The sequence below is a fragment of the Lampetra fluviatilis genome, chromosome 34 (assembly GCF_964198595.1).
Source record: "Lampetra fluviatilis chromosome 34, kcLamFluv1.1, whole genome shotgun sequence".
Classification (NCBI taxonomy): domain Eukaryota; kingdom Metazoa; phylum Chordata; class Hyperoartia; order Petromyzontiformes; family Petromyzontidae; genus Lampetra; species Lampetra fluviatilis.
Window position 1 is genome coordinate 1,384,700 of NC_136308.1, and position 17,059 is coordinate 1,401,758.

Genomic DNA, 17,059 nt, shown 5'->3' on the forward strand with positions numbered 1-17,059 from the left:
TGCAAGGCGGGACAGGCAATGGGCCACAGCCCCAAACCCCCATGCGCTAATCTGCTTCTGCGTTCATCCGCCCCTGGCCCTCACCGCAATGCAAACGCTGACGCGGAATCTCACCTGTATCTCCAACTGCTGCACCACTTGCATCTGCACCCGGCACTGGGCCGTGCTCCGATCGTCCAGAGCGTGCTCGTTGTTGAGGTGCCTGCGTGCGAAACGAGACGCAACGTCTATCGTTTTTTTTCTTTCTCTGAACATCAACAACATCAACGACATTTGGCGACAGGGCAGCATCGGCATGGAGACGGAGCTACGGATCTCCGGCTCTCGCATCCCCTGCCAGGCTGCGCTCCGTCGCCCCGGGGACCTGGACACCGCCAGCGTCCCTCGCCGAGGGGCCTCGAGACGCTCCGGACGCGCTGCGTCACTCTCGCGATCCGGTGGTCCGACTCTGCCACAAACGTCACCGGGACCGAATCGTCGTCCCGTCGTCCCGCGCCGGTCTCCCCCACCGCAGAGGACCTCCTCGCCCGACACCGCCGTATGGGCCCTGTTTTGGCGCGCGGCTCAACTTCGACCGGACGTGTTCCGGCTCGCCTCGCCTCACCCCCCGCGCGCGGTCCAGCGTCGAGAATAGATCCGGAACAAAACCCGAGTGCACGTGGGCTCTCCCGCTCAAGGGGACTCGACTCGACGCTGCTCACGGATCATCGTCGCACCCGACGATGCGGACATGAAGCGTATCCAGGAGGCTTGGCGAGGTTGTCTACGTAAGGTGCGAATGAAGTTCAGAATGCATGCATAGGGGGTGCAGGACCGTGACACCTGGAGGAACATTTGATGCGGCCCATTGACGGCGAAGCGACTGCGACGACTGCTACTGCAGTCACCTCCTTGCAGTTTTGGCCCATCTCTTCCCTGTCACACTTCTCTCGCTACAACCATGGCTACTTTGCCCGTAGACTTTGCTCCATGATTCCTCCACCATGTTGAGGGCTCAGTCTACCAAAGTGACTCTTTAGGCTCATCCGCACTGCTACACACACTCTAAGACACACTCGCCATGCACACACCACACGTACACTCCACACGTACACTCCACACGTACACTCCACACGTACACTCCACACACCACGCGTACAACTGAGAGGCAAAACTGTGCTGGCGATTATAAAATCAGCCTCCGCTGCATTACGCGTCGCTTCGCGTATTTCCTGGTCAGTGTAATGTTTGGCTATATGCGAAAGATGACACTTCTAAGGCACCTGCCTGGTGACCTGATTGTAACTAGTAGCGTAATGTCCTCAAACAATTGTCACATGTGCGTGGATTTCTCTCCAGCTCACTGGCGCGGAGTGCTGGAACGTTTGTCCACGTGGCGTTAGTAATTGGCAGTGTCGGGTGGAGGAGCGTTCACAACACACACTTTACTCGCGCAACCCAATTCCGAAAATAAATTACGAATCGTAATATCGGTCGCGACAAGCCCGCTACGCGTCAAAGAGAAACATCCTTCAGAAGCAGTGAATTTATAGAGCTGTGCAAAGTCTCGCCAGGGTCACGAATGAGAAACTTCAGATTCCGGGTAAAATGCCAACGGCTCCAGCAGCCAAACTAAAGTAACTTATCAACGATCCCTCAGAGGAGTGCCGGGAGACACACCCTGAACCGACTTGGACGTCTCTCTCGCTCGCCGACGATCGACGTTCACGTAAAGATGCGCGTTGCGCGATCCCACGAGCGTGCGGAGTTCCGCTAAGTTCTGACGCAGGCGACGCAGTCGTGTCAGGCTACAGGAAACCCCGGCCAACAATCGCGCGCACAGTACCCGGGCTCTCTCTCTCAAGGCGATGGATCTGGTCCAGGTGAAGAGAGCGACTCCAACGATAACACGAGCGGAGCGTTAGAAGCCGTTAGCATTGGACAGCAGCCACCGCTTGGCGTGGTCTGTATCCCACTCTGACCCCGTGCCCGCGTCCCCCCAGGGCGTCTCGATGAAGGCTTGGGGCCTGAACGGAGAAAAGTTGCACTCGGGGGCTCTTTATATATAAAAAAAAAACTTGAGAAATTACCTACAAATCAAATTGAGTGGGGTGCGGAGGGGGGGGGGGGGTCAGGGGGGGGGGGATTCTCGCCACCACCCCGCAGTAAAGCGCCGGCTATCAACGACGAGCGGGGAGGGTTCACGCGGCACGCGCAAGGGCGGGATGAGCACAGGAGGGTGGGCGGCTCCTGTTCACGCTCGTCCGTGACCTCCGACGAGCGCGGTGCAGCTTCGTGCGTCGACATGCGATGCCCTGGAACGCAAACTTTACTTGGCTGCAGTGCCGAGCAAACGGAATGGGTTTTAGCCTCCCTGCTCCGATGTTGTACGGCTCTCCTCCCCTTGCCTCGGCGTTCCACCCTCGCCGTGCGAGAGCGGACGGGGACATCGACGCGACGCTGCGTTGCGCAAAAACGGTTTGTTTGATGGCACGAGTTGCATGCAAACTCATCGCATCATCACAGTGCATCATCACACTTGTATGCAAACTCACAGCATCATCACAGCGATGTCATGTCTCCGTAATTGCACCGTGAAGATGTCATCGTTGTGATGATGCGATGACGTACGCGTCACTGTGATGCTACTCACACACGAACGCAGTCACGTGACAACACTGGTATGGCGATGCGCCTGACTGTATTTTTATCAATATCAAAGCTTCAAAGGTGTGTTGGAAAGCCGCAGACACACAGCTCAGACGTGTAGCTACAAGACAGGAGCTGATGGTGACGTAGTTTAGTTGATTGTCTATCGCGTGAGAACTCGGGAGACGTGCAAGTCTAATTTTAAACGGTAAGTTGGGTCACTAATATGACAAATGCAAAACAAGCGACGTGCAGCAATGAGGCGAATAGAAATCAACACAAAAATAACTGCGGCACCGTGAGAAATTTAAAAAAAACATTGCGCAAACATAAATCGATGTTGAATCAAGGTTCAGTACTAAATTCCCTGCAGCGCGATTCGGCAAGCGCCAGGTTACCACCACATTGATCGCAGCCCAACACGCAAACTTGGAGCTGACGTAAAGCTCAAACGCAACATCCAAGCACGACGACTCCCTTTCTTGTTCCGAATAAGAACGTCCGCTGGCGTAAAAACGCCGTCAAATTCAGATTGTCCCCCTGCCTCAACGAGCAACGGGGGCCCCTGAGCCAGCGGTGGACATTCCACGTTCCCGTGACAGGGGTCGTGGGTCTGTCTCTCCATACGACGACCGCCGATGACTTTCGCACGAAGTTTGCGACACGGAATCCGCACACGAAGGGGTTGGGACGGGAGACGCCTGGTCACACCGCTCGCGTAATGCTGCCTGGAGGGCATCGGCGTGATCCCCGTCCCCCAGCTTGGCGTCTCTTCCAAACAAGCCCCTGACGCTCTCCCGGGGCTCCACTCGAGAGGGGATGTTGGACATTAGACACAGCATTAGTGTCGCCTGTGCACACGGAGCAGCACTTACTTAAAACTGAAAATGCAAAACGAAGCCTAAAAAGTACTTAACATGTAAATAAATACTATGTGTGTGCGTAGCCATCAGCGCGCTGCGCTACGGACCCGGCGAGCCGAGTTCAATTCCCACTGGTGATGATTTTCTGCATTTTCTGAACTAGTCACGGGCCTCCCCTTGGCTGAGTCACCCACAAATGAGCACCTGTGGCAATGTGGAAACATCAGCACGGGGGAGCCAAAGGCGGCCGGGCGTGGTGCTGACCACCCACCCCCTCGTGCGCCGTGCCAGCCTTCGTAGGTGCTACTCGCTAAGGGCACGTGCCCCTACAGTCTATAAAGGTTACCTTTGCCTTTGTGTATGAGTACATGTGCATCCATTTTGCCAATCCACTGCTGGATGAGGGCCACGCCATGCCGTGCTAGTTCTTGAGATTATATGACCATACTTCACCATGCTGGTCAGTGGGGGTGCGGGGCTGGTGAAGGTCAGTCGCACACTTGGGCACAAAGGGCTACAGTACAACATCGGAATGTTTCTGTGCTGCCCTCTGCTGCTCAGACACACAGCCCCGCAAGCCCTACGACAACCTCCTCTTGAGTGGTCGCTGCCCCATCAAAGCATTGTCCACACTCAACCCTGCTAAGCTTATACTCTGTGTTTTCGGTAAAGTCACGTGACTTTACCGAAAAAACTAAGAGTATGAATCCTTGCAGTCACGAAAGCTTAAAATCCTGCTTAGCTTCCCAGATTTGATGAGCACGTGCACAATGCAGGTAATTTGGTCATACCGTTGGCAATTAAAATCGCGGCATTGGTTTATATTTAGACCCAGTATGGGCGTAAATGAAACCTGCTTATCAACACGTAGAATCTCTTGACGTGTGTTTTAAATCAGAGTGCATAGGCTCAAATGAGTCCTGGAGATGATGACAAAGAAAACCATAAATGTGTATTGCCATGATGATGATTGGCAAGAAACAATAATGGCGATGACAATAGCTGGGATGACGGTGATGAAGACAATAATGGTGATGATGACTACAACAATGGGTTGATTTGACCCCTGTGACCAAGGTTGTGAACTCATCATTCCATGTTTTGAATGCGAAAAAACAAGCAATATACGAGCCTGTATGTAAACATATAATAAAACCTTTAAAATACAAATAACATGATATATGACCACTAAAAGCATTTTCAATAACAACGGCACAGCAAGGAGAAACTCCAAGAATATTCCCAGCCACGTAGCACTGTGCCCGTGTGACCATGTGGCCTATGTAGCTATTTTACCATAGAGTCGTGTGTCCATGAGTCCATATGCCCCCATATCCGTGTGTTCATGTGCCCGTGTGGCCGTGTGCTCCAGCGATTTAGAACAATTTCTTTTTAGAACGTCTCGCTGAGAGGGCCTCTTGCCTTTGTGAGATGTGCCTGCCCTTTATTGGACTTAATTGTAAACTCGCTATTACATCCAATTACCATAACTGCCACATTTCTCTTGCAGTCCCAGGGGAAGTGGGGAATGCAGCATCTACATATGCTTTCGCTGTGCGAGTGCTAGGCTCACTCTCCGCCCAGTCGCTCCTGACCCCCCCACTTCCACACTCTCACGTAAACAGCGGCGGCACAGGTGTGCGGTCGCACTTTGTGAACGCGGAGATCAGTGGAATGTTCTCCCCGATTCCTGCCTTGAATTCTTCACCTGGGGTTATCGAATTAGCGCTCGAGTAGAAGAGCACTCCAAATATAATCTGTATCCGTGCACGTACTGGTGTGTGTGTATGTGTCTGTGTGTGTGGGGAGCGGTGGTGCATCGGTTAGCACGCTGCACTATGAACCCGGCGACCTGAGTTCGATTCCCGCTCACGTCCAACATCAGTCACGATTATCTGAATCCTTCCTGGCCCTCCCCTAGGTCGACTCAACCTCAAATGGGTTCCTAGTGTGGTGCGTAAAACATCATCACTGGGGAGACAAAGGCGGCCGGGCGTGGTGCTGGTCACCCACCCCGTCATGTGCCGTGCCAGCCTTCATAGGTGCTCGCTAACAGCACTTGCCCAAACAGTCTGTTAAGGCTATACGGGGGATCTTTGTTTTGTGTATGTATGCACGTATGTTTACAATTATCAGTTTCCAATCTTGTAGGTTATTCGTTTTTCTTTGTAGGGATGTGTTACGGATTTTCAGGATTCATACAAAATAAAATGTAAATCCGGCATCAGGTTGACACCACTGTGGTTTATACTAAGACATTTTGTAAGAGTGCATCAATGCTATGAGACACAAATCCGAATTTTCTTCTTTAAAAAATCTACACTTTAAAAAATCTGAAACTTATCCTTGATATGTAGTGTCAGTATGTACTGCATGCAATATGTACACACGGATTTACATCAATTGTCTGTTTCAAATGTGGAGGTTATCGTGTACGTGCTGCTCGTCTGTGTGTGCCTCGCAGTGCACCTAGCCTGGCACAGGCGCCGTGGTGACGTCGCCACACTCAGTGGCGAATGGCGGCCGCTGTTGCCGTGGTATCAACATAACGTAGCATGGGTTTCTGGGAGAGAAGTACAACACCCCCACGATCCCCGCTTTCGTTCCTGGTCATGAACAGCAGTGAAATCTCAACATTGATTCAGACGTCCCTCGGTCAACTTAGCCTCGGGTGATCAAATCAAGAACAGTGACGGGAAGACAAAGACGGCTGGGCATGCATGGTGCTGCACACGCGATGGCCTTAATAGGTGATCGGGAACAACATTTCACCTAACAGCCGATGTGGCTAACTTGAAGGATGTAGCATGGTCAAAATGATCTTTGAGCGGTTCGTGTAGTACCGTACGCCCGTCGATTCAGCGACCTGGGTTGGATTGCTGGCCGAGGCGAACGAGAATCGTCGTCGAGCGATATCTGAACAAGTGCTGCCCCATCCACCATCGACACGGTGAAGAAGTGAGAGCGAGCAATGCCCGTGTGGCCATAAGCGTTAGTCGGGAAGGTGCTCGTCCACCAGCGGATTGGCAGCGGCCGTCTAACTCAGATGGCCAAGAGGACGGAGACATCGCACGGATTTGCTGTATTTTATCCTCTAAGAGTGTTGGTGTTAAAAGCAAGACATAATAAACACCCTTTGATCGTTACGGGCACAATTTGTACGTGGGCGCGCTGTCGCATGCGTTTGAAACCAACGCTGCTCTGACGGGTAGATAATATAATAATTAATAATAAAGATCGTAATTGCTTTGGTCACCTGCCAATTCGCGCGAAAGTGCACTGGGGGTGTGTGTGGGTGGGGGGCCTTCGCCACTCGCCCTTTGCTGTTAACAACTCGCCTCCGTCGCGGCTTAATTCCATGAAGAAAAAGAAGGGAAATTAATGAGATGTTTGTTTCGGCCGTCGACGGCGTCCCCCCCCCCCTCTCGCTGTGTGTGTGCGCTGTCCGCCAAACGTGTGCCCTTTGTGGCACCGATAGCATCCGTCGCGTAGAAGCGCGGGGCAGCTTGACGAGCTACCGCCTCGAAAGGACAATAATTGGTGACACGAGCTATGACGGCGGCGTCAAAAGAAGAAAGTGGCATTCGCGAGCGCCCGCGTCGCGATGGCTGAGAGAGAGAGTCGTGGGGGTGCCGGGAGTCGCCTTCTGACCGACTCCGCAGGCGCACAGGGCCAGCAGCCCATAACGCGCGGGTGAACGCGTCTGACCTCGTTAACGCGTGCCGCCACGACACTGCCCTCCGAGTGAGAAGCTGTAGAAGGGGCGGCGGGAAATAAAACCACGGCGCGGACAGACACTGCAAGCGACGGCAGGAAACACGCGCGCAAAGACAAAGGTGCCCCGTGTAGCCTTCAAACGGACCGTTGAGGCGAGAGCTGTTAGCGAGCGCCTATGAAGGTCGGCACGGCGCACGTGGGGGCGAGTGGCCAGCACCACGCCCGGCCGCCTTTGTTTCCCCGTGGCTAATGTTCACACACCGCATCGGATACTCATTAATGGCTCGCTCGATTTATTGAGCGGCGCAGGACCGGTGCAGGCAGTGGCCAGCTCACATTTCCCGCGGCCGGGAATCGAACTGAGGTCGCCGTGTTGGAGGCGTACAGTGGAGATAACCACCAGACACACACACACATGCACACAAACAACAGCATTGTAATGCGCGCACACACAGACACACACTCGGGCTGACAAACACGGGTTATTTGTTCAGCAGCAGACAAGCCGCACCTTGGGATCACTGCTGCGTTAAATGGCGATATACATATCAGAGCTGACAAGCGTCGCTGCAACTCTCGCCCTCCCCAGGGCTCGGCTGGCAGATAAAGCACATCATCATCATCACCACCACTATCGAGCCGAGGCTGTGGAGGTTTTTGTCGCTTTGCCAGCAAAGTCCTCCTCCCAGTGAAGTGCCTCGAGTGAGCAGTGCTCAGTGGACACGAGCGTCTGAAGCGTGCAATCCGGCACCGTTTTGCATTTGTCGGTGAAGGTGGCTGTGTGTGTGTGTACGTCTTTGTCTTTGTGCGTGTCTGCGTGGTGCTGGGCAGCCACGAGGCGACCCCGGTTCGATTCCCGCTCACGGCCAACACCAGTGAGGATTACCTGAACCGGTCATGGTCCTCTCCTAGGTCGACTCAGCCTCAAATGGGTGCCTGGTATGGTGTGTAAACATCGCTACTTGGAAGACAAAGGCGACCTGGCGTGGTGCTGACCACCCACCCCCTCGTGTACCGTGCCGGGCTTCATAGGTGCTCGCTAACTGCACTTTCCCGACAAGTCTGTTTCGACTATGCATGGGATCTCAATCTTAGTCTTTGTGGTGCAGTGTGTTAGTGTGCTGTGCTGCAAGCCGGCAACCCGAGTTCGATTCCTGTTCTCACGGCCAAAAATGGTGATGATTATAACTGGTCCTGAGCCTCCCCGAGGTTTACTCAGCATTAAATGAGTACCTGGTTTGGTGTGTAAACATCAGTCCTGGGGAGACAAAGGCGGCATGGCGTGGTGCTGGCCAACCACCCCATGTGCCGTGCAGGCCTTGATAGCACGTTTGGCTACGTACGGCGCGACAGAAGTTCAACATACACACCGTAGGTATTACTCGTTAATGGCACTTGCCCCAACAGTCTGTTAAGGCGACGCGGGGTGAGGGTTGATGCGTGTCTCTATTTATTTGTGCGAATGACAGAAGGGAGAGAGGAAAGAGCAGGCATTTACGGAGAGGGGCGCACACACGAGCCTCGCCGTCTCTCTCCCAACTACGTAGGTCAGCGGGACCCACGCCCCAAATCACAACTAAACACATTTAATGAAGACGATTTAGCAAACTGGCTCGATGCACTTCATATCCAGCGCATGGGGCAGCGAGTCGCTTAAAGTAAGACATTCCACGCCATCGTCGTCAACAAAGCAGAGTTTCCACCGTTCGCTAAAAGCAACTTTCACAAGCGCAACATCTTGCGCCGATTATTCCTTTTTCGTTTTTCAAATATTCTACAACTGGAAATACTCACACATCGGGTAAACAATTTTCCCACTCGTGCCTTTGCACGCGGGATTATTTTTTTAATGTGTGAATTTTCAACAACAACAAAAAAGGATTGACTCTCAATAGACCTCGGCATCATGGGGCGACATTGTGCAGTATTTTACGTTTGAGCCAATTTGCAGGGTAAATTGGCGCACGTTGAAAATCATGCACTTTGTAATTTACAACTGCTGCGCTGTTACTCCTCCCGTATCATATACATGGGTGTTGCACAAAATGTCACATTATTGTGTGCCCAACGTGCAAAAAGATACGGCAATCCGGTTGTGCGGCGCTGTGGTTGTAGCGCCACAATCAAAAGGTTGAGTTCAAATCCCGGTCAGGAGTCGACTCAGCCACTAGTCTGTAAAATAAACAACACTTTGAGGTGGCCGCATGGCTCAGGGATTAGAGATCCTGGGTTCGAACCTAGGTTTCAAGACCCTTCTGATCAAAGTGGGCTATCATGCGGAGTGAGTTGATGGTCCCAGCCTGGTCCCCAATGACTTACAGAGACAACTATAGACTCAAACAGAGACCCACCGACTCAGTTGTGACCAAACCGGGGTTCTCACGTGCAGTGAGTTGATGGTCTCAACCCGGGTCCCCAATGGCTTAAAGAGAGAACCAGTGAGTGTGGCTTCCCACTGAACTTCATAGGCGTAGCACAAACACTAAAGGGCAATGCAGCGGTCTACCCGCCAAGCCCAAAAACGCGGAGGCACTCGCAGATCCCCTGGTGGTCCTCAACGAACAGAGGGAATTCCACATTCCCTTGGCAGCTGCCAGCCTCTCCCATTGTACATCTGCAGTTGTTCAGATGATACTTTTGTTTAATAAAATATTATTCATAAACTGATAAAGTGGTGGGGTAGGGCTGATTAGCAGAGTGGTGGTTCAAGTGCGATCATTATCGGTGTCACTCGCGCCCACAATATACGGGCGGATGTGGGAAAAGGTCGGATATCGGAACATCTGTCGAGAATGACCGTTACACGGTGCATGCACGATCAGTTCACTTGGGTGTGGACGGTCATTGGCCGGGGCGGATATGCGACGGTCGCAACAGACGGCGTTGTACCAGGCGCATGAATGTAGTGCCCAGTTGTCCTTGTGTGTCGTACACGTGTACGTTGAACTTCTTTCGCACCGTATGTAGCCAACCGTGCTAATCGGAGGCGCAGGGCCACATGCAGACTTCGTGACAGGTTCTACGGAGTCACGTGCTGTCACCGTCCACACACTTGTGTACACAGATGAACCACAATCCCTGGCTGATCTTGTCCAGGAGCATAACCATCACGTGAGCTCCGGTCATCCTTCTGGCTGGCCATCGAACAAAGACGGTCACTGCATCGCGTGACGCTTTCAGATGCGCTTCTGCGGCCGTCTGGAACGCTCTTCCTCCCAATATTAAGAGCTATGCACTTTTAAACCATCTAGATTGAAAACTATTTTTTGCGTGTTTAGTTTGGCGTGACTCGCGTGCCGCGAGCGACTTGCACGCACAAACGGCGCGGACACCGCCGCTGCCAGCGGCCGTGCCCGGGCACCGGCGGCCGCTGCCAGCGGTGGGCGTCTCCACTCCGCTGGCTCTGCCTCGAACGGTAGAAAGGGCAAGGACACGCGAAGGCCCCGCGCACGCGCGCGCAGAGGGAAGGGGGGGAGACTGAACCGTGAAATTTCACGGACAAGGTACGGTTATTTATATATTAATCAGCGAACCATTTACTTACTCAAGGACGATTTTAAATACCGAACCGCCGGCGCGAGCCGTAAAGCAGAAGGCCCCCTTTGCTTTAAATGTGACTGTGATGAAGCCCATCGACATTTCGCTCTGGATAAGAGGAGGCCCCCAAAGGGCCGGTGTCACGATCGCAATGGGGTGGAAGCCCTGGATGGGCACGGTGGACAAGCTCCCTGTATGTCTCTTCTGTGTCTGTCTCTCTCTTTAATGGCCGGTGATGGAGATCGTTCCGAACAACGAGTGGTTGGTGACGCGTCTTGCCCGTGCCATTTCAAATGTGTTACCATGGGCAACCCGCCTTGAAATCCGTGCCCGATTTTTTTTTCATACAAAGAGAAATTAATTAACACCCGCGTCTCATATTCCCCGACCACTCTGGCGTACGTTACACTGCATCTAAGCGCGTAATGTTCACCCACACTCCCACCCAACCCAACCCCTTTGTTGAAGCGGCTTTGAAAAATGATAAATACGTCAATAGACACGAAGCTGAGGTCATAACGGCTAGACGTACACTAATAATAATAATCATTATTAATCCCGCTAAGACCCACGTGATTTCAAAGCGTCTGTCGGCGATCGTCCAGACAATGGACGTTATCGCACAACGGGGAAGCGGACGGACGCGTTCAGTTGCTCTGCAAATTAATTAGTAACGTTAACAATCACTCCCAAACAGTGCATTAGACCATCGCAACTGCATAACGGTCATTTAATATTGATTAACGCAGCGCTTGCAATGAATAATGAGTCAATTGTAACAAATATGAATGTAGCACATATACATTTTCCTAAAATGACAGTTTAATTTCTAATTCAGATTAACACATACGGGGATATATTATGCACGCAAAAATGAGATACGTTGTACATTTGGAATGAAAAAACATGCACTTTAAACATTATTCATTTAAATAAGTGAACAATAACATGTATATATTAATTGCTATGTTTATTTAATCAAGTAAAGAGTCAATGGAGTTAAAAACAAATATCCCCCTCAAGAGAGAATTGCGGGAGAGGAAAAATGTAACGTAACTGTAAACACGAAAATACGAAGACAAATAGGAAACCACAACATTTTACACAAACTAGAAGAAACTAATAATGAAACCGGGAAACTTGTGACGGGCAAAAACGAGCAACGTTTGCAACGTCACATGGCCGAGCGTTTGCCGCCATTTTCGCAAAGGTTCGCAGTTCGAACCCAAAGGGCAACCCTGGCTAATACTAGCCAGGTGCACCGACGATAAATACTACGCTTCGTTAAAGATCCCGCGCACGTTGTTCCAAAACGGGGTGGGCATCACAGTCCAAATTAAACTTCACCCCTGATTGGGTAGAACCACGCAGCGACATCGCGCACCAACAGGCAACGCGATACCCATCTGTGAGGCATAGCAGCTCCTTCGCGATAACCGTGCCTGATAAGAATGGCTCCAATACCAAATAATAATTCCAATTATTCTTCTTATTGTTAATAACTACTTTTATAGTAACTAAAATGTCGAATAATATTATATAGGTTTAGAAAATTATAGGAGCGCAGATAGTATATAATGTAAAAAAAGAAGCACACGTTAGTATTTTTACCATGATAAACTGACAACGTGCAGGGCTGTTGGTTAAGTTCATCTCAACTGAAATGCTTAGATTTAAGGATCCATTCAGGAATATTATTCTACATCTGATGAATGCCTGCAAACCACAAGGCACAATGTACAGCCACTTAAAAATAATAATAGCTTAACATTTAAGCGTTAGTTCAATTACCCCACGATAAAACATATTCGCAGCGAGGGTGGCCGGTTTCGCTGAAATTATTTTCTTAAACGAATGTCACTTTTGCGTGAAATCAAGTCCTTTATTCCCACGTGGTATCATCCACAGCAACCGGGCACCTGCCATCAAAGTGTGGAATTTCCACCGCCGACGGAGGTATCGCCCCTGTCCCACGTACATTCGAGCACTGAGGCACCCTCACCCTTTATTTTTTGACATTTCCCCCCCGACCGACATTCTTAACAACAAAACCAAGACGGCGACGGGAGCATTATTTGCCTCCTAACCATTTAATTAGATGCACTCTACGCGTCAGACTCGCGGAGGGCATTGCGCTGAGCCACACAAGCTGCCCCCGTGCTACGAAAATCCCTTAAGCTGTCACCTCTCTGTGCCCGGGGGAGAGAGCGCGGGGGGGGGGTAGAGAGAGGAGGGGGGGGCCTTGAGGGAGTCAGCAGGGGCGGAGGGAGTCGAAGGATTCGGAGCCGGCGAGCGGGGAGGAAGCGCTGAAAACCTGACTCTGTGCCGAGCTACGGAGATAATTATGTCATTACAGCAGCACCAATCGAGTGTGGCCAGACGCAGCGGAAAGACAACAGGAATAAATCAGACGGAACCTGTCTGCGCTGTGAATTATGAATGCAATTACACGTGATTACTTCACGCAGCGCCGATCATTCTTTTCGGAGCAGCCGTAACTATTATGAGTAACTAGCGGTGCATCGCATGCTGAATTCCTCATAATTTATATGAAAGGGGACGAGATAAGAGCAGAAAGGAGCGAAATGGAATTGCACGGTTTAATCAGCCTGTTCTGGATTTACAGTCGGAGAATGCTGCACTGGGTAGCATTTCATTCATCATTTAATCCCGGCCCTAATGTGCAGTTTGAGCTGAGGTTGCAAATGCCCTTTCATGTCTGTGCTTTATTATCGCCCGCTGCTAATGTGATGGCGTACATTAAACACGTTGGAAATTTGAATACATTTCTAATGTTACACTGGTCAAGTGGATTTCGCTCCAAGGAAAATGGAAGCTATGTTTCATCCGGCATGTAGCCCCGCTTTATTTTATACAAGAAATGGCCATTTGTAAAAAGCAATGTGATACCGCAGAAACACAAATTCAAGGGAGGGGAGCGTGGGTGGGGTGGATGGGTGAGTGGTTTGGTTTGGGTGGGTAGATGGGAAAGAAATGTGAATTGATGAATTAATCGGACTTAAAACTTTTCCCGAAACCAACTGGGCAAACAACCCAAAGCAAGACCCTCCTGACAACTGAGTCTTGAGACTAGGGTGAAATATTCCTGGGTGAATAAATGAATAAATAATTGTTATTTTTACAAATGTATTAATGAACACGAAACGTCATTGGCGTCATTATGCTGGAAATGGTTTGCGGGTCCTTCAAAAGCAACACACAAATACATTAAATTTAATTGTCAGAATACTAAAAAAAGGGTGACATATGGCTAAATTAGTGAAAACCACATGTAAAAAAAATGTCCTTGAGAACTACCAATCTTATTCACATAAGTACTATTACACTGAATAAATGCAGTACAATACGAATGCAAACCCACGTAAACATCTTATAATAATTATCGTCGCACACCGGTACACCACGAATGCAGCTCGTGCCGAGGTGGGTGTTGTATTTCACGGTGTCTTTCCAAGCAGGAAACCAAATTGAGGAAGAGGAAATCACAATATGACAAACGGATCTATATTAGCGGCTGCGGTCTGCCCGCTGAACGACAGGGGAAATCTCGCTTCGCTAGCGACGGCTCTCACGAGCACAGCCTCTCTCTGATGAAATGCTAAATGTGCACCACCGCACGGAAATGTCTTCACAGGCGCACGGCACTCGCGATCCAGAGGTCGCCGCCAGTTCCAGCCCGTTGTGCAGGTCGTGCGTGGCGGGGCAAAGTGAGGGTTACTCCCAACTCTTGCCAAGACGTCTGGGTCAGCGTCGAAGAGTAGGCCAACAATACCGCTCTCTGCAGGGGCTCCCGAGGACGCCCTCTAGTGGAGGCCACTCTGGCAGAAGTGGCGTGAGGAAGTCTCTACTACCTGTACGTTTCACTTATTTTATCTTCCTAATAGACAGTGGTTTGGGATTGTGCAATTTGGCCAGTTGGGGCTATTGGCAGAGCACCGGTCTCACTATTCGAAGGTCGTGAGTTCGAATCTGGGTCAGCAATCGACTCGTCTTCCCCATGGGGTTGATCAAATCTCTGCCACTGTGTGGACGTAAGCAGTGGCAGTCGCTTGCTTGTTTGGCTCTCCACAACAGCAATGTGGATGTTTTCTACGACTGGCGTGGGGCAACCACATCACGTCGGCACTGCCCCGTGCTCCTTTCCTTGAACGTTTGGTCTTTTGATTATTCACCACAAGTATGACACCAATCCAGGGTGTGCTTTAAACCAAGATGTGAGTTGCGTAACCGCACCTAGGCTGAGAACGTAATTTGGTTAATTAGATACGGGCAATTCGGTAGATTTTGTTAATGAAATATAGTAACATGTGAACCTCCGGTGCTTCACCACAGAACACGGAGAAAATTCTGTGATACGATGCAGAAGGAAGTAATTTGAATTGCGTTTTAATCTACCTAAAGGAATTGGCAGTGCATTGGCTTACATTTAAATGGGCAAAGTATACGGTTCATTCAGAGACCGCAAGAAATCACGTCTCTCAAGCCTAAAAGGCCACATTACGATGAAAGTGAGTATTCTTAGAGCCCAGGATTATCTGAATAATACATAAACTGAACAAAAATACATGTACATCGAACCCAAGAGGGAGATGAAAAGTCAGAATCTGTATTTATCCTGGAGGAATCCGATATGCTATGAAGCACTTCGGATTCTGCTTCTGAATGGCATTTCTCTCGCAGGACTGGATTCTGTCACTGTAAGCGAGCACCTATTAAGGCTGGTATAGAACTAGAAGTGTGGTGGCATGATCAGGGAGTTCCACGGCAGCGTGCATTTGCTTCTTCAGAGTTCCGGAGAGGACACGCTGAACCAATCATTCATCGCAGATGAAGTCAACCTCGAGGAGTCTAAGACCAAGGATTGATTTTATTTTCCACCGGTGTTGTACATAACCGGGAATTAAACTTGTGTCTATGGGAATGTAGTCGTCTTCCGATCTAACAGCACAAGTCATCTACACCCAAAGACAAAGATCTTCACAGACTGTCTGGGCAAGTGCTGTTAGCGAGTAGCACATATGAAGGCCGGCACGGCACACACGAGGTTGGGTGGCTAACGCTATGCCTGGGCGCCTTTGTCTCCCTAGTGGCTATGTTTACACTCACTACACCAGGTACTCATTTGAGTTTGAGTCGACCTAGGAGAGGCCCAGGACCGATTCAAATTATCGTTCGTGGTGTTTTCCGTGAGCGGGAATCAAATTCGAGTCGCTGGGTTCGTTGTGCAGCGTGCTAACCGTTGCACCACCGCTCCCCTTAACAGCACAAGTCACACACCCACACACTTCATGCGCATACACACAGATTATAGAATAATAACTACATACCAAAACAAAGCAAGCATTACAATTTTTTTACGTTAATGGATATTCACTCTATACAATACGCCTAACATTTCGGTAATCGTCGCGTGATAGTGTAAAATAAATACACTTTTGTAAATAGATATCTAAAAAAATATATTATTAAAATGCTACGGTTTAATGAGTTTAGGATCTGCTCAATACATTTAAATTGCTTGGCAATAGAATTTGGTTTCCAGATAGCGCGTCCGTTTTTTTCTCTTTTTCCAGAAGAGTGGTAAAATGGAGCGCTCAGAGTTATAACCGGAATACTCATTGTGACTTTGAAAAAGTGAACAGTAATAGGATTAGTTTCATTGCAGCTCATCACTTTATCCAATGTTACTAAAATAAGTACATGGTTGTGCATATAATGAATTTTTGCAATGAACAAGACGACGATTTCTGTCACGCTGCCAGGAATAAGAATGTGTAAACTGCTTTCAAAATTGGCCAAAGGTAAAACATGAACAAAGCTTAATTACAGCTCCTTCACATTGTACATCAATAATTACCAGCGTGCGAGAGTCTCACTTTTTGTTTCAAATAAAAGTAATAATTTGACTGTTTTCTTTTTTATGATTTCACTGCTTTCACAATTTCATCAAATGCGTTGTGTGTGTTTCATGTCGACGATGGCCGATGACTGGGAATAAATTAATTGAGTAGTGGCTGGATTGGGTGAAAACGCATCCGATCAGGCTTATGCCCTGCCGGGGAGGTGGAGCGGTGAAATACTGTGCTCGTGTGCGGGTGCCAGTAGGTAGCTGTGTGTGTGTAGAGGTGTGTGGATGGCTGTGTGTGTGGGACCTGGGAAGGTGGGTGCCGTGGGTGGGTTGGTCGGTGCCTAGCTCATTGCTCTGACAGGCACTGTGACCCACTTAGGCAATGACACAGAGCAACACTAACACCGATACGCAGAGTCACTGATGCGCTGCAGGTTACATCTCT

General features: G+C 49.9%; 1 protein-coding gene across 1 annotated transcript in view; it reads right to left on the reverse strand.

The window, feature by feature from the left end:
* Positions 1–17,059, reverse strand: part of LOC144944273 (forkhead box protein P1-like) — a 345,410-nt gene that overhangs the window by 77,929 nt on the left and 250,422 nt on the right. Inside the window, exon 11 of the mRNA XM_078872291.1 lies at positions 115–202. Coding sequence (XP_078728417.1) covers positions 115–202 — 88 coding nt within the window. The remainder of the gene's footprint in view (positions 1–114; positions 203–17,059) is intronic.